At 39.0% G+C, this 22863-nt stretch overlaps 1 protein-coding gene across 1 annotated transcript in view; it reads left to right on the top strand.

Annotated features, from left to right (window-relative positions):
- Abca12 (ATP binding cassette subfamily A member 12) overlaps positions 1-22863 on the top strand; it is a 172841-nt gene that overhangs the window by 1787 nt on the left and 148191 nt on the right. Inside the window, 1 exon segment of the mRNA NM_001427691.1 lies at positions 10966-11059. Within this exon segment, the coding sequence (NP_001414620.1) occupies positions 10966-11059 (94 nt within the window).

Below are 22863 nucleotides of genomic sequence, written 5' to 3'. Positions count from 1 at the left end.
TGAACAGAGAATGCAGAATACATTATTTAAATATATATTAAAAATCAGAAACCAAACCAAACAAACAAAAAAAAAAAAAACAGTGAAAGCTGGTATATTGTTGACAAAATCAGTGCTAAAGTTGCCTGCCTTTTGGCATTCAGTTTCTAAAATCTTAATCATTTAACCCCAACCTCCCCAAAACACGCACCGAGATTTCAAGTGAATATTTTTCTCCCCAGTCAGGATTTTAGAATGCCAGCATTTTTATCTGTACGTTAATTCTGAAAATGGTATGTCAAAGACAGACATTCATACTCAAGAAAATCCGAATGAAGGTGTGTGATACTGGAAATGAACTGTCCTTACTGAATGACAAGCAAAACATCAGTATCGCCACTATGTCAACTGCCCCTAATTTAGAAAAGCATCGTCTCAAAGTGAGATGGTGGGAAAGAAAGATTACAAAGGAAGATAACGGAACCAACGAGTGCAGAAACAAGGGCACAAGAAAGAAAAGGAAAGGCGAAAAATATTCAGGTAGACGGGGTACTGTGGAGAAAATTCAACTGCTCACGGCAGGATGGAGAATGTCACAAGAATTATCGATAACTATATGATTCAAGAAAAGAATGTTAAGAATAGCCTAAGTGTTCATCTGGGGCATACTTTGCAGGGACATCTTCTCTTAAAACTGCATCTGAAATGAATTTCACTTTTACTTAGAAAACCGCAGATGAGAATTTCAAAATATTTAGGGATATGCAACTGACAATTTTACAGAATTCCAGAGAGTTATCCAAGAACTTATCCAAGGTTACACCATGGCTCCAAGAATCAAAGTCAGATTTCCCCAGTGATGAATCTGTTATCTGTACTATGATTTCTTTTTGTTTCTTCTAAGTTTTCTATCTTATTTTCTCTGATCTTTGCTCAGAGTTGAGCCCACCAAAGAAGAGGTTGTATCTACTGTATAGGCCATAGATATTTTCTATTTATTTAAAAGATTTCTGATGATATACTTCTCAGTTATGTTGGGAAATGTATTAAGTACCAACAGAAATGGTGGGTAGCAGAGAAAATCAAGTAGATGTTACTCTGCTGAACTTGGAATTTAAAAATTATGGGCAATGAAGACAGATTCCAGAGCAGCAACAGGAGGCTTCTTAGTGAAAGGAAGGGGGACCGCAGAGAGTTGTGGGCTGAAAGACAGGGTTAAATGGGAGAAGGGATTATCTTTCATTTAGAAGATGGGTCCTAAATAGGGGCTTCAAGTCTCATCAGAAGCGGATTCTAATTTCAAACTTCTGACCTGAAGAGGAAAAATTCATGCTAGTTGAATATTTTCCTTTCTATATGCTTAGCTGGGGACCACACTCAGCTCAGGGGAGGACAGAAATTGCTCCTATGGACGTTCTCACGTTTGTCAAAATGGCACTGTGGACCAAGTTTGCCCTCCCTCCCTCTCTGCCCTTCTTGCCCCTCTTCCCTTTAGAGAGACTAGAGAATGAAGGGAGAAGCCTTAACATGGGTTGGTCTGTGTGTTAAAATAAACTTTGCATGAGAATCAGCTGGGACTAAGTTCTACTTCCAGGTTTAATTCTTTTATCAGTTTAATAGAAAGTAAGTCCTGTATGGTCTACTCGGTTGTGTGAGTGAATGTTCTGGTCCTTTCACCACGTGGAGATGGAGGACCAATGATGTCCTTTCATTCCTTTTAACTGCTTGAAAAACTTTTTTCCATTTGCTAATTATGGCACCTGATACATGGCAGATACACATGTTTTAAGTTCTGTCAAGAAATGTGAAGCCAACGACATGAAGGTGCTTTAGGAATTGGAGCAATGAAATCCCAGCAATAATGTGTTGCCCTACACGCAGTATGACATACAGGGGCGAAAACTCTAGGATGAAACCCAGGACTTACTTGTATGCTAGCTTTGCAGACTAAAGAAAAAAACTCCCATTGCCAACCCAACAGAGTACGTTGTTTCTATATCCATCAGAGGACATTTGCCTATCTCCAAGACGGTATTGTAATTCATTAGGACAGAATCGAGAAAATTGATTTATTGTTAGTCACTTAATTGACTTATTGAGTTACTATGTTCAGGGCAGCATTGAATATCAGAACTTCCAACTGACTAAGGTGTCCATGTCACCTATAATGCCTTATTTTGGAGGTAGAACTAAGGTTTATCCCAGATTTAAGATCCTGAGCTCTTATTTTGAATGTGAATCTTGGGCTCCTCTGTTGCTTTCAGTAACGGTCATCCTTGTCTTATAGGGAAATGCAAAATGAAATGGATAAAGGAAAAGGAGGCAGTGTATTCAGTGGATTTTATGTTATGAAAGGTTGGACAACTTTTATTTTCAAGTTTGTAATAAAAAGTTATGATTCTAGATTACAGGAAGACCTTTAAATGACTTTCAATGCTCTCTAGCTTCGAAATAATAAAAACTCTTTTACTAGTCTCAAGGATGAACTAATAAAAATATAATATTCAGATCAAAGCAAGCCAGAGTTCTGTTCTGTAGTGTTTAATCTAAATAGCTTAGTGGCTAATTGCACTGGTGCTGAAGCAGGACTCTAGGTTCAAACATCCGCTCTATGGCTTTGCGCCTTCTGGAGAGGCTTATTTCGTCTTCTTGTGTTTTCCCACCTGCAAGAGAAAATGAACCTGTTATGCTAAGTGAGGTACACAAGCTAAGTGTGTCCCAGCATATGAGACAGTCACAGGATAACTTTCAAGAGACAGTTCTTTTTTTCCATCATGTGGGATCCAGGGATCAAAATCAGGCTGTCAAGTATGTCTATTCACTGAACCATCTTGAAATTCAGGGAAATACACTTCAAAATGAGACTTAGTAGAGAGAGTTATTGAAGATACCCTGGGAGTGAAAAGATTTTTTTTTCCCTCTCTTCAGATACTTTCAAAACTCTCATGCAGACAGGCCAAACTAAAATAAGCAAGTGGTGAGTAAAGGAAGGAAAAATTTTGCATCAATATTATCAAAAATGACAGACAGCATCCATTGTCCGATAATGTAGTCTCAGGGCAGTAGACTTGTCACTAGAAGGAAGCGTGAGGCTGAATAACTGTATGGCATAGATGCTCCCCCTAACTTCTGATGAGTCAGTTATGTGCCCCTGGCATACATAGTCTTCAGTCCTTTCTGTCTATGAACATTAGTCACACGGTTCCTCTGTTTGAAAGACTTCTATTTCATCCCCCCTCCCCCATCTAATGTACATGTCTTTTCTTCTTTCTGACCCGTTTTTACCTTTGAGGCTTTTCCAATGATCTTTCCTTGAATTACCATCCCTTTCACACTATCTTTCTACACCGTAGCATTGTCTATTACATTCATTGTATTTTTTTATGTTTCCTCTCCTTAAAAGATGGACTATTTTATTCATTTATCTTTATGCCATGGTATACAGTAGGTGCTCAGCAAATGTGGTTGTATTAATGAATGCACAAACCTTGTGTAGATGAATACAGTATTATATGTTCAATGTTAAGTACCCTTAAGAGTCTCCCAGACTATGGTGAAGTAGACTAGATGGTTAATGCAAGGCATTCTGGTTTTATTTTGGCAAAATACCCCTAACTAAATTGAGTGCTGATACCTAGTATTATTCATTTGTTACATAACCAACTTCGAATCACTGTGGAGCAAGAGGTGCTGGTGTCTGTAAGGGCAAGGTGATAATGTGACCATGTGAGACACACAAAGAATAAAACCGGAAGGAATGGTGTAGCTATAATAAAGTGGATCACATGCTCTAAAGCATTCCAACCCCACTGACAACAATCCACGTGCAATGAACGCAGCCCTTCAGTGAGTCTGATTAGACACCTAGGCCCAGTCAGTATCTGATCTGGGTAAAAGGGTAAAAGTCTGTAAGTGATATTTTAAAGTCATTCCCTCAAGTTTTAAAATAGGCATTGAAATTTAACTTAACTACGTTTTTTTTTAACTTTCCCATTAGTACAATAACCAGAAAATTATAACAATGTTAGGCACAAATAAACTCAGACAGACTGGCAGGAATTACAGTAAACAATTCCGACAAAGTAGTAGAGGTAAGAATGACCTAAAGTCGAAATGATAGCTTTTTTTTTTTTTTCAAAAATCAGTTTTGTGAGATTTCTCAAAGCTTCTGAAACAATGGTTCTTACAGATGTAAATGGGGCTGTGTGATTCATTCTAGCTGTTGGGTTCTACAGATCAACTCTCAGTGGAAATTTGGGGGTCAGTTTACATTTGATTGGTGCCAGTTGCTGTGGATGACATCACCGAGTGTAGTTAATAAAAACGTCGTCCAATACCTCCATTCACGTGCCCAACTTGAGAGTGACTAAGAACAAGACGCATCAAGACACGTGTGTGAAGGTGTCATAATGAAATCCATTGTTTTGTACACCAACTAAAAACTAATTAAAAGAAAAACACACAAAACCGAACGAAAATCATGGCGCTAGGATGGAGCTCCGCGATAGAATACTTGCTTGGCATGTGTTAAGCAATGAAATGTGAAAGCCATGCATCCTGCCCTCACACCCACAGTCTTACAAAGATAAGATTCAACACACTACCCCTTTCCTTCTCCCCCCACAATCCTATACACCCTTCCCCACTTCATATGAATGGTCTAATTACTGACCATTGCCCCATGGAAGGAAGCCTGGGCTGCTGTGACAGTACGTTGGGATAGCTTGCAACTGCACACCTAAAGAGGCCACCATATGGGCCCTGCTGATTAGCCTGCTTGTAACCCAGCAGCCTCATTAGCTGATGTTCCTGGGTCATGCTTGTCCCTCTGTTTCATTTGTTGGTTTGTGCAAAGCATGTGCCCAACCCATGAGCTGACTTCCAGGTCGCAATCACATTTATCTCAACGTTAAAAAGCACCCTCCAAGTTTAAGAGCCTTGTATCTGGGCAGATAGAATTTCTGCCTACAAAGCTTGTCTGTTTGTTATGTCTTTTCCTACTGCTCTGTCTTTATATTTGTGTTTTCAGATTGGATCTGGACCTTTTTTGAGAAGAGATACAGAGATCTTTAAAACAATTTCCACACTTTTCATTTTGAAATAATTTCAAATTAAAAGGAAAGTCATTAGGACAAAACACACACACACACACACACACACACACACACACACACACACACACACGTCCACCACCATTAGAGGCTAGCACTAATATTTTAGTGTGCTTTTCTCTATATAAATGTAAAACACCATCAGATTCATAGATTCTCAGCTTCTAATTATGAACAGAATCCTTTTGTTTTTAGTTTGTGCACAAAATAATGGACCCCATTATGACATTTTCATGTATTTATCTTTTTAATGTATTATTTATTTAATGTATATGACTACACTGTAGCTGTCTTCAGACATACCAGAAGAGGGCATCAGGTCCTATTATAGATGAACCACCATGTGGTTACTGGGAATTGAACTCAGGACCTCTGGAAGAGCAGCCAGTTCTCTTAACTGCTGAGCTATGTTTCCAGTCTATCATGTATTTATCTTGATGTACTTTGTTTTTGTTTCTATATGTCCTTAGATTATATATATATATTTGCACATATATAAAATGTATATATAAATGTGTGTATACACACACACACACACACACACACACACATACATACATACATGTGAAAAGTCATCAGATTCTTAGGCTCCTTTCAAGCTTGGCCATTCTTGGCACTGAGTCCTTTAAAGCTAAAGGACTGACTGTTCAGGATCAGATGCTGTATGTGTCTCTCAGCTCTCTCATCTTCAGTCTGAAATCACCTTTCTGTCTTCCGTTGACATCCATGATCCTAGTTCTCATGAACTCTCAGGAGGAGCTGCTTTGTGGCAGTGGTCATTCGTTTCCTCAGTTTTACAGCAATCCATTATCTTGGGCAAAAAACCCAAAAAAGTGGATCTCTCTTCTCTCTTATTGCATTTTATCAGTAGTGCATGAAGTCAACTTCATCCTTGCAGGAAAATATGCACATGCATTCTAGTCTTTACTGAGCATTCTATAGAGTTGTCTGCTTTCTTATGCATTTGTTTATATCTATAGACTCAGTGTGACCCTTAAATATTTGGTTATTATATTGAATTTTAATGTTTAAATTTGGCCATAGGATCAAATCTGGTTTGTATTCTCATGGGTTGGTACTTGTGTCCTCCGTATGTTTTCATCATTTGACCATCTCTGAACTATGAAATTCCTTCTATCTGCCTATGTTTATCTATTGACTGATTGATTGATTGATTGTTGAATAGATCTCTCTTTATCTTCCACATGATTTTCTAACTATGTCTAGGCCTGGAAATAGTGATAGTCCACCAGCAAGGGTCACTGGTAGCTCTTGGATGTCCAGTTGAAGAAGACAAGATTTCTTGAACAAATTAGCATTTTCAGGGTTGAGATAATGATATAAAACAAGGTGGAAACAACTTTGTAATCATAAAGGCAGGAAATAAGTAACATGTATTTATATTTATTATTTGTACTGCTATTTTTTTAAGGACAGCATCTCATTATGTAGCCCTGGTTAGCCTGCAATTTGCTAAACAAACCAGGCTGGCCTTGAACTCACTATCTCTGTCTCTCTAGTGTTGGCATTAACTAATATGCCATTATGACCTTTCAAAATACATTTTGGAAATGGGGAATGTCTTAGCTTGATATTCTGTTACTGTGAAAGTCAAAAATCAGCCTTAGGAAGGAAAGGGTTTATTTTAGCTTACAAGTTACAGTTCACAATTAGGTGACAAGGGAATTGCTCAGAGTAGGAGAATGAAGCAGAAATCATGGAGGAATGAGGTTTGTTCCCAGTCTCATTTGCCTAGGAATGGTGCTGCCCACGGTGGAGTGGGTCCTCCTACATCAGATTTCAGCCAGGAAATGTCCCCACAGACGTGTCTATAGACCTCAGTTCTTCAGTTGAGATCCCCTCTTCTCAGGTGTGCCAAGTTGACAAACCAGGCTGGCCATCCTAACTTTATCCCCATGTTCTTCAGCCCACTGGGCTGTGATGTTGCTCATTGACCCACGATCCTCTATAGTTCTGGGTCCTCTTCGACTGTTTAGAAATCCACACCTCTTACTTGGCCACCGTGACATCTTCAAACCTAGTGTGGATGGATGGACTTTACCCAAAGGTTTTTTTAAAAATAAATTGTTCAGGAATGAAATGAGAGAGAAATAACAGAACAGGGCATTTCAGATAAAAATCAACCTCAAATGATTTGAAGAACACAAATACCATCTCCTGTCAAGGACTTCGTAACTTAGTGTGCATACTTCTTTAAAGGTCAGAGCACAGGGTGATGAGATACAAATGAGTTACAGGAGTAGCCTGAGACAATTAAAATATCAAGAAGAAATGCAGAACCTTTCAGGAATAGCTTTTCTCGGAGTGTTACTTAACACCTGTGGCTCTAAGTATAAAATCAATACATCTGCCTTTTGCCAAACAAACAGAAGTCATGGCTCACTGAGCGTTGGAGCCTTAACTCTGTTTTTGCTTTCTGGCCACTTATGATGATACTTAGCACAGAACTGAAAGCAGCCCTGCGTTATGGAAACTGAAACTTTATTTCTTGCTCTTGTGATTAATTTGTCAACTCCAACATTCCCTAGACCACAGTATAGAGGACTTTTGTGTTTATCATCCCTCGGAGATGAAGTATACAGGGGAGTCCTCAAACCTTCTGTGAACTAAAATTCCAGGGAAAGCCTGGGAGAATAGATATGCTTATGGGTTTCGTGATAGTTTTTGGTTTTTTCTTTGTTCGCTTGCTTGTTTTTGGCTTTAACAGGGCCCACATTGCCTTACATTTCTCTGACTTAGACTGTGATTTTTATCTGGATTTAAAATAGATCTAAAATTAATTTCAAAATGTGCCAAAGCACCCTCATGAAAGCAATCATCCGATTAGATCAATCAAAAAGACAACTTTAAGAAATGCCATAGTGTGTTCTTCATTTGAAGGTGGATGTCTGGAATAGCTTAACTCAGTTTCTTATTCTCCTGAGGCTACCAGAGGAAACAAATAGATACTTCTAAAAGCAACTAATGGATTCCACACCTTCTATTCCAAAAGAATTTTCTTTTTAAAGAATAGCAATGGTCTCCCATAGCAAATGGTTAAATCCACCTTCATTCATGTTTTTTTTTTAAAATTCAATTCCCTATAGTGCACATTTCAAATGAGTCATACAAAGTATAATAGGTATTCCGTATCCGGAATGTTTGAAAAACAGACTCCACTTGTCAACTCTTCAAAGACTAGGCAAGGATAACAATATTGTTTATAATTCATTGGCAGTAATATTTATTTTTTTAGAATCTGTGTTCTGCGACGATTTCTTTTTTAATCCTCAAAATAGCACACTAATTATATTAAAAAGTCCTGCCCTGAATGTTCTGAGATTCACACACCCTTGCTCACAACCTGTTTACACATTGTATATGATGTTAGACACGTTCTGCTAGCACTTGATAAGCAGACGACATAAAGGAGCTGCATCGGATAAGGACTCATTTGCATCTTTGATGTCTTTGTTGTGTTCGGCGGCCTGGCCTAGTCTGTGGCTCTCTCTTCTAACAGTGGTCTTTTACAATTCATAAAACAAAAGGAAATTGAATAAATAAAATTGTAAACTAAGTCAGCTGTATCAGAATTGTTACTGAAGTGTTAAAGGGGAATTTATGATCTGATAAGAGGTGGGTTTTAAAAATTATAGCATTAAGTAAGAAGCTTAGCGGGTACTCCTTAGTGCCATCATTCAAATGTGATTTTTAAATATCCATGAGTTCCGATGCTGACACAGTCAGAGGCCTACATGCGTGATTTTTGGAAATTTTAATTTAAGGTACAGAAAAATAAAAATGCAATGTGTCCCCATATGTAAGCTTTCAAATGCCCTAACTTTTATCCATCAGATGATTCAATGAGACTTTCCAGCAAAGATGTTGTCAGACTTGATAAACAGTTCTTCTGCACATCTAGCTCCTGTCTGTGCAAAGGACCATCGATACCACCCACCTAGCAGCCTTAGACATGTAGACCCTCAGGACTCCCTTCAAATCTCCCAAGCCCCGGTCTGAATGTTTGAGAGGTTCCCCAGGTGACTTGGAGCACACATCACTGTGGGAGAAGTGTCACATTATATCGAGCGGTTCCACCTGTCTGGGTACGTCTTAGCTTCTGTCAAACCGAGCCATGTCAGATGTCTGAGAGCTAAAAGAATGTCTTCGATCTTAGAAAAACTTGTACTTAGATCCAAAGTCTACCTACACCTGTGTTGGTGGAATAGTGGCGAGCAGAGCTGCCTTCCAAAGTCTCCCCACCAGTGAGGAGAATCACGATCTTAGATCCTTGGCAGAGACCTGAGTGGAGTCTGCCAGCTGGGACTTACTGAGGGATCAAGAGCTGATTGGCTTTGGAAGGTTTTGAAACGCTGACGAGCCACAGGGAGAAAATTTGAGACGTGCTATGCTAAGCGGGTGGGGAATGATAAAAGTCCGACTTATAAGCAGAGCAGAAGGGTTCATATTTAACCAATGTGAATGCAAACAAAGTCTGTGCCCCATCTTGTGTCTACGCACCACAGTTCACGGGTTTGTGAAGATGTAGTTTCCACTGTTATGGGGCCAGTATCCTAGGCCTGAAAAATATTAGGCAGATAGTGAATTAAAGTTTGTTTTTTTCAGTCCTGAGGATTGAACCCAACCCTCGCACGATTTAGATGAGTCTTCTTTTTATTTCTTTATTTTGAGACAAAATCTCACTTAATTGCCCAGGATCGAGTTGAACTCACTCAGTGGCCCAGACAGGATTTGAACATTTATTCCTTCAGGCTTAGCCTGCCGGGAAGCTGGGATTACAGACCTGTGCCATCAGGCCCAAATGTAACTTCTAAAATGTTTACCATTACTGTTATTATTATCATTGTTGTGTGTGTGTGTGTGTGTGTGTGTGTGTGTGTGTGCGCGTGTGTGTATGATGTATGTGAGGAGTGGGTGTATCACAGCATGTATGTGGAGGTCAGAAGACAACTTTGTGGAATCAGTTCTCTCCTTGCACTGTTACGTGTGTTTGGGGATGGACTCAGGTCCTTAACCTTACCTGACAAGCATCTTTACCCACTGAGGTTCATCTGTCTCCCTGGCCCTGGCTGTATCTACATTGGAAGGGAAAGCAGCCACTACTGTGCCTAAAAGTGAAATTCCCATAGGCGTTTCAGGGCAGTGTACATTCCTTGGGAGCCTACTTTACACCAGGTACTGAGGATTAAGAAATGAATACAACACTGTCCTTAGCATAAATGAGTTGTTGGCTTTTTTTTTCTGGGATCCAGGCAACCATAGCAATAAATTAGGCTCGACAATGGAAGCACACAGGACGCTACACTGGGGCGGTAAAGAGCTACAGTTCACTGTCTGATTCAACTAGTCACTGCTTTGTTCAACCACATTTATTGGGCGGTTCCTCAAGGCCACACGCTAGTCTTTGTGACTGAGTATAGAATGCTGACAATGGAAACTGTACTATGTTTCCAGGTTGAAATAATCCTGTATTTCATATGCCCTACTTGGGACACTGAGCCTTACCCATCAGACAAGTGGAAAATACTAAAGTATTTTTTTCTGGAAGTTACTGATCTGATTGGAGGTTTAAGATAATCACTCTTGGGATGGTCATAATTGGTAACCAGAGAGGGAACGCCAGATGGACATTTGAAGACTTGATTTGAAATAGTCATTCTTACGAATTTGTCTGCATTTATAAAATTCTTTCATTTGTTTCCTGTTCATAAACATGTAGTCAAATATCTAGCCTCTGTAGGAATATAATAATTTGATTTTTTAAATTTAGAAGTGGTATGGGTTTTTTTTGAGTATACATATTTTTCTTTAATTTACTGTCAGCATTATAACACTTTCTATTGTTACTTTGCAGCTTTGGACACTTGTTTTGATCTTATGGCCAGTGATTATTTTCATAATTCTGGCTATTACCCGGACAAAATTTCCACCAGCAGCAAAGCCAACTTGTAAGTAAATGACTGGTTTTCTGATGTTAGTATTCTACTGAAAACTTTCTTAGTGCCATGTTACTGCTCCACTCTAAACTTAACTTTTTAAAATAGCATTTTCTCTTGGCTACTGCCTAAACAGTTTGTGTGTTTTTTCCCTCCTAGTTCTCCAAATCGACAGATTTCATTTGAAAGAAGGTTGTTTCCCAATTAGGGCTGTTTCACATCTATGAAGTCATTGCCCGGTTATAAAGTGGGCAGACTGCCTAACTCACTCCATTATTTTCTTTTGGATCTGATACAGAGATGTAGGAAGGACTTGGGAAGGCCTGAGTATCAGACGGAGAGCTTTGAGCCTCAGTCATTTGTCTGGTGCGGCTGTCAGTGTTTCGCTGTTGTTAATTTCTCTTGGGGAATGGTTTTCTTAGTTTAGGACTAAGCAACTAGTCAGGTGTTTCAAAGCAGCAGCCTCCTAAGAAGATCCATAGAAAGCAACCTTACAAAACCAGCATCAAATGATTATGACAATACACAATTGTATTGTGCCAGAGTACAAATGTTGAATTATTTTTTGAGGAGTAATAGTAACACACTACTGACTTTTGAATACAGTGATTTTCAGTCACCTGCTCTCCAGAAATAGGATGAAAACCACATGGAGTGTACTTTAATTAGGCATGGTAGAATAATCCAGAAAATATCAATTCAGTTAGTGTGAAGCATTTAAACTGTTGGTGTTAGAATAAGCAGTTCCTTACACCTGAATAGCAACTTTTTCCCCCTGAAGAACTTTCCAATAAGTCATTATATAATGTTGTCAAAGAGAATTTAATAAGTTGTTATTAAAACAGCATACTTTCATTTTCTGCATTGTAAGTGCATTAGTTCTTTGTAACAAATTTATTGTGTATTTAATGACTTGTATATAACTATGTATGCCATACATAATATACACATGTTAAATGTATATGTAATGCAATCACATATAATATAATGTATTTGTATACATATGAATAATAGAATGTATATTATTTGACAGACTTTAGCAATAGTACATTCAACTTATTAAGCAGGACAATAGGACTCAAGATATTCTACTTTAAGATGCTGTGAGTTGATTCACTGATAGTGTCTGGAGTTTACTAGAGCCCTTCAACACATTTTCTCCAATTTCTTACTTTTAAGGATTTCCACTCCCCCCTTTCAGTTACCTAATATTGTGTTGTGAAACTTTCAGGAGAGAAATGTAAAGGTTTAGGAGTGAATGGTCTTAAACTAACTGATAGGAGTTAGAGACTCATTCAGGAAATGATGCACAGGTCTCAGCATCCCACTAAGTGGGCAAGAATCAAGAAAGAGTGAACAGTGCCTCCTGGTCTAACCTGGAGGGTTCTGAAAGAAACATAGTATCAGAGATGAGATGAGAAACTATTGTAATATGCAGCTCTTACAACTGTAGCAATAAATTTTGTCCGAAGGTAGAGGAAAAAAATTATAGGACAGTTCAAACACCGAATGTGTGTTTGCTAGCCTCATAGAACAAACTGGGTAATGTTCCTTTGGTTTCTATTTTGTAGAATAGTTTCAAGAGTATTGGTGGGGGTTGGGGATTTAGCTCAGTGGCAGAGCGCTTGCCTAGGAAGCACAAGGCCCTGGGTTCGGTCCCCAGCTCCGGAAAAAAAAAATCCTCAAGAGTATTGGTATTAGGTCTTCTTTGAAGGTCTGATAGAATTCTGCACTAAACCAATCTGGTTCTGGGCTTATTTTTGTTGGGAGACTTTTAATGACTGCTTCTACTTCTTTAAGGGTTATGGAACTATTTAGATAGTTTATCTGATCCTGATTTAACTTTGGAACCTGGTATCTTGTCTAGATAATTGTCCATTTCATCCAGATTTTCCAGTTTTGTTGAGTATAGGTTTTTGTAGTAGGATCAGATGATTTTTCGAATTTCTTCAGTTTCTGTTGTTATGTCTCCCTTTTCATTTCTAATTTTGTTCATTTGGATACTGTCTCTGTGCCCTCTGATTAGTCTGCCTAAGGGTTTATCTATCTTGTTGATTTTCTTAAAGAACCAGCTCCTGGTTTTGTTGTTTCTTTGCATAATTTCTTTTGTTTCTACTTGGTTGATTTCAGCCCTGAGTTTGATTTCCTCCCATCTACTTCTCTTTGATGTATTTGCTTCTTTTTTTTTTGCTTTTTTTTGGATCTTTTTTTTTTTTCTTTCTTTTCGGAGCTGGGGACCGAACCCAGGACCTTGCGCTTGCTAGGCAAGCGCTCTACCACTGAGCTAAATCCCCAACCGCTTCTTTTTGTTCTAGAGCTTTTAGGTGTGCTGTCAAGCTGTTGGTATATGCTCTTTCCTGTTTCTTTTTGGAGGCATTCAGGGGTATGAGTTTTCCTCTTAGCACTGCTTTCATTGTGTCCCATAAGTTTAGTTATGTTGTGCCTTAATTTTTATTAAATTCTAAAAAGCCTTTAATTTCTTTATTTCTTCCTTGACCAAGTTATCATTGAGTAGAGCATTGTTCAACTTCCATGTATACGTGAGATTTCTGTTGTTTTTGTTGTTATTGAAGACCAGCCTTAGTCTGTGGTGATCTGATAAGATGCATGGGGTTATTTCAATCTTCTTGTATCTGTTGAGACTTGTTTATGACCAATTATATGGTAAGTTTTGGAGAAGGTACCATGAAGTGCTGAGAAGGTATATTCTTTTGTTTTTAGGATGGAAATGTTCTATAGATATCTATTAAATCTATTTGGTTCATATCTTCTCTTAGTTTCACTGTCACATAATAATCAAAACACCAAATACACAAAACAAAGACTATTAAAAGCAATAAGGGAAAAACGTCAAATAACATATAAAGGCAAACCTATCAGAATTACACCAGACTCCTCAACAGACTATGAAAGCCAGAAGATGCTAGGCAGATGTCATACAGCCCCTAAGATAACACAAATGTCAGTCCAGGCTACTATACCCAGCAAAACTCTCAATTACCATCGATGGAGAGACCAAGATATTCTATGACAAAACCAAATTTGCACAGTATCTCCACAAAAATCCAGCCATACAAAGGATAGTAGATGGAAAATTTCAACACAAGGAGGGAAACTATACCCTAGAAAAAGCAAGAAGGTAATCTTTCAATAAACCCAAAGGAAGATACCCACACAAACATAATTCCACCTCTAACAAGAAAAAACAGGAAGCAACAATCACTTTTCCTTAGTATCTTAACATCAATGGACTCAACTCCCCAACAAAAAGAAATAGACTAACAGACTGGATACGTAAACAGGACCCAGTATTTTGCTGCATACAGGAAATGCATCTCAGTGACAAAAACAGACACTACCTCAGAGTAAAAGACTGGAAAACAACTTTCCAAGCAAATGGTCCCAAGAAACAAGCTGGAGTAGCCATTCTAATGTTGAATAAAATTGATTTTCTACCAAAAGTTATCAAAAAAGATAAGGAAGGACACTTCATATTCATCAAAGGAAAAATCTACCAAGATGAACTCTCAATTCTGAACTCTATGCTCCAAATGCAAGGACATCCACATTCATAAAAGAAACTTTACTAAAGCTCAAACTTTACTAAAGTTTTACACACTGCACCTCACACAATAATAATAATAGTGGGAGACTTCAACATCCTACTCTCATCAATGGACCAATCATGGAAATAGAAACTAAACAGAGACACAGTTTCCTGCCTCTTAGACAGCATACACCTTGTCAAAAAAAAAAGTAGCTGATTGGTTTGCTATCAGGACCAGGAAGGAACCTGTTCATGTTATACATGAGACCCCCAGAGTCCAGGGGGATTTCTGTTTGCCAAAATTCAGTCATGTGGGCACAAGAGAAAGGTATTGGAAATTGGTTATTGGTGATTGTTCTTTGTTTTGGAGACTTGGAGCCTATATTAAATCTCTTAAATAACCTTTTCTAGATCTTCCTAAATAACACTCAAAGAAAAATATGTTCAGGATTTCAACTCAAAATTAATAGGCTATAAAACACAATTATACTATTGAAGGTAATGTTCTGGGGAGCATCTGAGACTAGTATAAAAGGAACAGCCCATTCAACCCCCATCCGCACTGTTTGACAGTATAAAACATAACTCATCAATGAAAGTTTCAGTTTAGGTATTTTTATGTTATTGTTTCAGTTGTCCTCAGTTTGGGTCTTACATTTGTTTATAATGTTAAGCAATCAAAGCTGACTAATAGCAAATAATAATAATAAATTGTTATTGATCTCATACTTTGGAGACAGGCCCTCAGGGGCATGATGACTGGATTATTCATTTCATAATTGAGAAAGCTAATCATACAGAAGCCTAAAACAAGTAAGATTTCACAGTAGTGAGTGATGATGCCTGACCTAGGTGGGTTGGCTCTAGACGGACATTAAGCTACTGAAAGTCTCTCTCTCTCTCTCTCTCTCTCTCTCTCTCTCTCGCTCGCTCGCTCACTCTCTCGCTCTTTTCAAGATAGGGTTTCCCTGAGTAGCTCTGGCAGTCCTGGAATTCACTCTGTAGAGCAGGCTGGCCTCAAACTCACAGAGATCCATCTGCCCCTGCTTCCTAAGTGCTGGGGCTAAAGGCATGTGCTACCACCTCCCAGCTAATTATAATTCTTACATTTTAGTAGTTAGTGCTTGATTTTCATGTCACATCATGTATGTCAGTAAAAGAGGACTAAAGATCAAGGATTAAAAATATAAACACTTCTGTCACAAAATTAAGAAATATAAAGTCATTGAAATGGGCATCTCAGAGTCTCCCTTAATATTAATATTCAGTGTGGCATGTGCTGACTCATAGTGTATCACTGTGGTTGTAGTATCACAGAAATCACAGGATCACAGATCCTGTTTTAAAAAGGTAAAACCCTTTCTGGGCTACACTACTGGTTGGGCAATTGCATAATAAAAATGAGGCATTAGACTACACCCTTTGCTGAAACTTGGTCATGATGAGTATGACATTTGCAATTCCACAGCCACATTCTGCTCTCAGAATAGCTTGGCAGACCTGCCTGTAGGACTCTGTAAACCACTCAGGAAAAGATAATAAGTGACTCTCAAAAGACTCTAGTATTTTTGATGGCTGGGCACCTGAAGAAATCTGGACTTCTTCTTGCCATCGTCTGCCTCCTTCTCTGACTCTTTCGTGTTGCAACAAACATCTCCTGCATATTACAAATCTCTGGGAAAGGAAACCTCCCAAGCCTGGCAGGCAGGCCCTGATGCTTCATTCCAACAGAAAGGGGTCATAGCACTAACTTTGAAGTTGATCCAAACTCTTGCAATCTCCACATGAGGAAACTTGTCAAGAGATAAACTTCAAAGTGCGAATGCCACAATTAAGGGTAAATGAACTTCTCCAGCACACACTCAGACTAAGCTGAGCTATAGTGTATCATGTAGTTTTCTTATTTTCTTATAAATATACCCAAAATGTCCAGGGCAGCTGACTGCTATGGGGCTGTTTGTTAAGACCAATAGAATCCGGTCTTACTGAGACCAGAGATACCAAAGAATGCAGTTCTGACTAACTAGCCATCATGCATTCTTGTGTGTGGTTTTAATAAGTATTTTCAAGTAATTGGAAATATTGCTAAAAGCATGATGAAAAATATATTATACAAATATTATCACATATGGAATTAAATCCCAAATATATTAAAGCTAACATTTCCTCGTATACCTTCTTCCTTAGAGCAAATTCATATCCCACAGGTTAGAATTGATAGGAGCTGGTGCTAGCAGGGATTAATTGAACTATACTAGTCTACGCTATCATAAAGTTATACTAAATTCTGTACATCCAGATGTGACTTCACAGTTTGGGTGAATGCAGGCTCCGCTAGCCTTTCTGGCATGTGTTTTGACCACCAAAGCATACCTTTCATATTTACAGACAGGTGAAAAGAACAGAAAACGTTTACTAGATACTGCTATGCAGTAGACACTACACTGAGTCCTGTGCTCATTCGATCTCAGTTAACTCATCACCTCTTTGAGCTATTTTGAAAGTTAAAAATTCAGAAGCATGCAAATGTTAAGAACTCACCAATGCCCACACGTACAAGCCTGGATTTTACCTAGTTTCCACCTACACATCACACATTTATCCAGCTGGTAGGTGCCAACCATCAAGAACCTGAGGTTTGCTTTAGTCTTTGATTTCTTCTGCCCACCATCTATCAGTATGTCCATAGATTGACAAATGACTTCAATTGGTTTTTCTACCTATCAGCAAGTCTTGGGAGCAATGGAGCGGTTGGGTGGGGGAGCACCCTCTTAGAGGCACGGGAGACTGGGGAGTGGGGGACCACACTTGAAATGTAAATAAATAAAATAGCCAAAAGAAGACATTATTGCTCAATGGCAGGTCAGTGGGGTCTATGCAGGTTGCCTTAGCCTGACTCCTGAATTGTTAGGAAGAGGCTGGTGAGTCAGTTTATGCTGAAAGAGTCTATGAGGCATCTCTCAGGTGAGAGTTAAGAAAGTCAGGGAGATGAGACATTTTTTTTTCCTGTTGAAATTGCCAGGGGTGTTTTCACAGAAGGGAAGGTAGAGGGATGTGTGCAGGAGTCCAAGGTGTATCTACTCTAGCAGTCACAGGAGTCAGAGGAGCTGATGAGGGACTCAGAACTCATAATTTGCTTACTGTCTTGATTGAGTTTAAATATATTGACTGAACTTGGCTGTGAACTCTTGTGTGTTTTTTCTGTTGGGGGGTCAGGTCTAGGGAAAATGAGAAGGAAGGTTGAAATTCTTGGTCACTTGGTCATTTGTTGTTCGCAGGATGGAAGGATTTTGTTCTGGGAAGATCATGACTCAGCATTATTCGTCACTTGTTGAGTATTGATTGCCCCACCCAGTTTCTCCATTCGCATCCATTCCGGCACCTCTAGTCAATCTCTTGGTTTAGAAACATTTGAGTCATCTTGGACTTCTCTCTTTTATCACCTCCCATGACCAATAGCTCTCAGTCAGAATCTCTTATGAAATGTATCCTCGAGTTACCCGTACATTTCCATCCTTCCTCTTTCCCTCTGACATCAAAACCACATCATCTCATGCTTGGATTGATTCCATAGCTGAAAGGGGTGGGATCAAATCCTATTTCTATCTTTTGCCGCATATCCTAAAATACTCTGTATTCAAGACAGGATTTTCTCAACTTTACCTGCTTATCATTCTTAGACTTAAGGAGAAGATATCTCAATGGCCTCATTCTATGTTCCTTCTTATTGGCTTGTATCTTTTACATCCTCAAGGCCTATTATGACATAAATTCATATCTTCGCCTCTAAGCCTTCTGATTACTTAAATTCTAATCACTACACCTGTCATTGACGTGTATAGTTTCATTTGCATGACTGGTGACAACTTTAACTTACTTATCACACAGAGGGTGCATTGACAGCAGGGACCACCTTATAACATCACAGTAATGTCAGATACAGCTCAGTTCTAGATGAGTTGGGGGTTGGTCTGGTGCTGCTATGTATTCAAATGCTAAATACTGGTCCCCAAGATCTGGCTGTTCCTGATGAACAGATCTTCAAATATACCAACTGATACTATGTAAATTTTGCTTTCCAATTTAAAACTATTGGCTAAGATAAATTGGTTACAACCAATTACTGAGGAAAAAAGAATTCTTTCCTCAAGGAAAAAGAATTCCAGGGCTTCAGTCACTGGGCTGAGAGGTGGGCCGCAGGTAGGAGAGAGAAAGGAGGAGAGAGGAAAGGAGGAAGAAGACAGAGAGAACAGGAGATCCTGTTAGACGTGATGAACCAGAAGCATGTGCCCAAGTGATAGGCAACCCCTAGGAAGTACTGCTGGAGCAGAAGTCACCCCAGGATGAGGTTCAGTCAGCAAGCATTTGGGAAGCGCTGCTGAAAATGAACAGTCCAGCGAATGGAAATACAGATTAGGGGGCAATCCCCAGTAATTGGGCTAAAGCTAAATAAATAAATCATAGCTTGAGTATCATTTGTTTGGAAGCTAACTGGAATATTAGTAATTTAACTCTTTTACATTTGGCGCCCAGTGTGATGAGCAAATGGGAATCCAACAAGTCAAAGATGGTCCAAGTTAGGAGATGGTTATTGGAGACTGGATCGTAAATTCATTCTCAAGTAAGGAGTAAGGGTAAAAACACTCTTGTGTGGATACGTGGTGCGTAAGTGGCCAACACCTTGTTTGGCTTTGATTCTTAGTTCCCAGATATGAGTGAATGTGACTGTGCTATCAGAAAAAGGGGAGGGATGGGCATGGAGGAAAGCATGTAATTATATGCCTTAATTTTAAAAAATTAAAATGAGAGGAGTAATGAAGAAAAAATACCAAAATATCAATGATGCTTACATTGAAAATGGAAGTCCCATTACCCATCTCAAAGTAGGTCTGCCTTGACATTCCCATCACAAATATTTAGAAATTCTAAATTCATAGGAGACATTGGCTTTTTTTTTTCTTTTTTTCGGAGCTGGGGACTGAACCCAGGGCCTTGCGCTTGCTAGGCAAGCGCTCTACCACTGAGCTAAATCCCCAACCCCGGCATTGGCATTTTTTATGTAGGAGAAGTTAACACCTGTAAGTTGCTTAAGAAATTTCAGAAAAATTCACAAATAGCCTCTAAATCCCATACCCAGTCTCTCATTCTTAAAACAACAGTTAATGGTCATTTTGAAAGCAGTACTGACACTTTCCATGAAAACATGAAGAGGAACTCCGGGAGACACATAGAGACAAAGATGGAGAGGACACTGGACTCTGCTTCTCTTGGCATTCTTCTCAGAGCTGTTTATAGTAAGCAAGAAGAGGCTATTGCAGGCTTAGCTCTGCTTAGCCAGCCAGCTGCAGCGCTTGCTGTCAGGTGCCCATTTCCCTAGCTCCAGCTTGAGTCTCTCACAGTGCAGATGGGCACAACCTGATGCCAGACAATGTGGGGAAGAGATTTCTCAGCTCATGTTCTCTTGAGTTAAGAACACAGAGTTACATCAGACTACCAGAAATGCCTTTAAAGTACAGGAGGTTGGTTCATCTAGTAGAGACTCAGGATACCGAATAGCTGTTGATTCCATCAATGGGCTTGTCTTAATTTTACTCTCTTTCCATTCCACATCACCCCCACTTTGAGAGCGTTGCCTGACAAACTTCCTTGTTGCTCCACTCAAGTTTGGTATGGACCTCCTGTAACTCTCACACAGGAAACATGAGTGTCTACATCTATAGGTGAGAGTAACCGAGTAATTATTTTAAGTGCTCTTAGAAGAATAGTCACATCATTTCCTGAAGTTGCCAATCGCAGTTGCTCTCTCTACTCAAAGTTAAGATCCAGAGTTAAAGATAGAAATCTACCTAATTCTCTTTCACTTACTGGGGAGCGGACAGCCCAGCTTGGCTCATGGGTGAGGGATCTGTGATGCAGTTGGCTGACCACATCTTCCCAAGTGACTGTTCATTAAAATTTGCTTCTAAGCATCACTCAGGAAACCTGGCCTACCAGACTTTAGTCATCCGTGATACTCTTGCTGTTTAAGTTTTTCGTTGTTTCTGATTAGGTCACATCATGTCTTATGTCTTTGATAAATGAACCCGTGTATTTTTAGAGTGAAATAGCCCATGTGGAAGAAATGCCATAGCACACACTATTCTCTTTCTCTCTGGTCAGTTGGAATTCCATTGTGGATTAATATGAGAATGCCCTATGACATTTTCACATTTTGACATTTTGTTTTGGTTACACACTTACATAATTATAATCGGGATGGAATTGCTATTATCGTGAGAGGCAATGTGGAGGTTGAAATCATGGATTCAGTTGAGATTGCCTGTTTAAACATATTTTGGAGAAGTCTATCAGATGCAGTGAGTGGTTCCTGGTATTGTATAATGATGTATAGTTTATGGAGTTACTGTGTAAATAAACCAGTTAACAACTCCTAAATACTTAAGTGCTTGATCCTGAAGAACAGCAGCTTTAGTTATGGTTATTATTATTATTTTAGTAATATTATATATAGAAACAAACATCAGCTACTGAACACTGGTCATTATTGAGAGAAGAATAATTGCTGATTGAAATTTCTCAACATATACTCATGCCGTCATATATTTAAAGGCCGCTTGATAGGTATCTTGAGCACTTACAGCATCATGTCTCGATGCATGTAGTAAGTACATTAGACATGCTAAGCATATTAGCTATGCTCATCTCATTGGTTAGGTAGGTCCAGGAACAAAGGAACCAAACAAAATTCAACTGATGACTTTACCTACGACCTGGAGTAGGCTGTGGCAGGACAGAGGCAAATCAAATTCACACATTTGGCAAAAAGCTAGGATTCAAGGTCAATTATATTTTAATTCAATTATTTTAGAAATTTATGCAAGAACACAATATTGACAGAAACATCAGCATTTAATGTCAAATCAGAGTCACTGTTACCAATTTCTTGTTTGCTGATACTGTGGCCCCCATATGGTTACACCCCCATGTGGAGCACCCAGGAAAACTTTGTGGTAGGTGTGTCTCAGCAGGATACTTGAAGGGCTGTGGGAGTCTGTGAGGTCAAGACTAAGTGTCTTTACATTCCTTAGGGATACCAACTGCTGTGGGTGGGTCACGGGGTAGGGATTCCGAGTCTATTGTCTAAGGAAGGTGCTTATTAAAAGTGTAGGTGATGGAGCTACAATTATTCATCTTTTTTTAAGGGAGTGGATTTTTTTTAAACTGAATTTATTTTATTTTATACCACGTGTGTATTTTTCTTTCCAAGCCTATTGATAAATTAAATAATTACATTTGTATTATAAAATACAGAAGTCCTGCATTACTCTAAAGGGAAGCACTGTTATCACTTCCCTCTACAGTTTCTGACAAGGCACACAGCACACACATGCATACATTCTCTCACACATGCATACACGCACTCTCATACATTCATATACTCATACTCTGACACATGCATACATACATACTCACACATGCATATACATACACTCTCACACATGCATACACACACAGCCATCTTCAGACCACTAGGCTCAGATGTCCTGTTACATCAGGAGGGGACATGGCCCAGAAGTGTAAACACAGGTGGCCCAGTTGGAAATGGAGTTCTAGTTTGGAAACTCCTTTGAACATCACTTTATTGGAAATGTTAGAGGTCTGCAATGTCTGTAGCCTTCTCTTTCACAGTTATTTCCCCAGTGTTTCACACCCCTTTCTTCTATCCTTTACTTTCCGTGCTTTTATAATTCAGAGAATTATTCTTTATAACCAGAAGCTTTCCATACAAGGCCGGTCATGGTTTCGAGCTTCAAGCTATCCAAATGTAATTGATACAGTTTAAGATAGATGTGAGTAAAGGACTACACTAACTAAAGGGAAAGAAAGGCGGGGGTCTTAAAGAGTACTGTCAGGCCAGTGACAAATGACTTAATAGTCACAATATCTTGAGTAGGTGTTCCTCCAGAAGGACTTTTGTAGATGACTTACATGTTCAGAGGAACATAGTTTCACATGACAAAGCACCTCACACAGTGACAGATAATGCTGTGTTGCTCATGAAGAACAATGAGAAATGTCAACATCTTCCCGCTATTTTGAAATGGCTGACTTGTATGGAAATAGTGTGGCGATGCCCCTGTGTCTTGTGAATAGGAGCCATCTAATCGCAAGTTGCTTATGACATAATTTAAGAGTGAAGGGACACACACCACCTCCATCATAGCTTGAAAGTAAGAAAGTTAAATATAACTGTATTTGGTATAGCCCC

This window comes from Rattus norvegicus, chromosome 9 (genome assembly GCF_021556685.1).
Source record: "Rattus norvegicus strain SHRSP/BbbUtx chromosome 9, alternate assembly SHRSP_T2T, whole genome shotgun sequence".
Lineage (NCBI taxonomy): Eukaryota > Metazoa > Chordata > Mammalia > Rodentia > Muridae > Rattus > Rattus norvegicus.
Note: the sequence above shows the minus strand (reverse complement) of the source record. Positions and strands in the feature narration are given on the sequence as shown.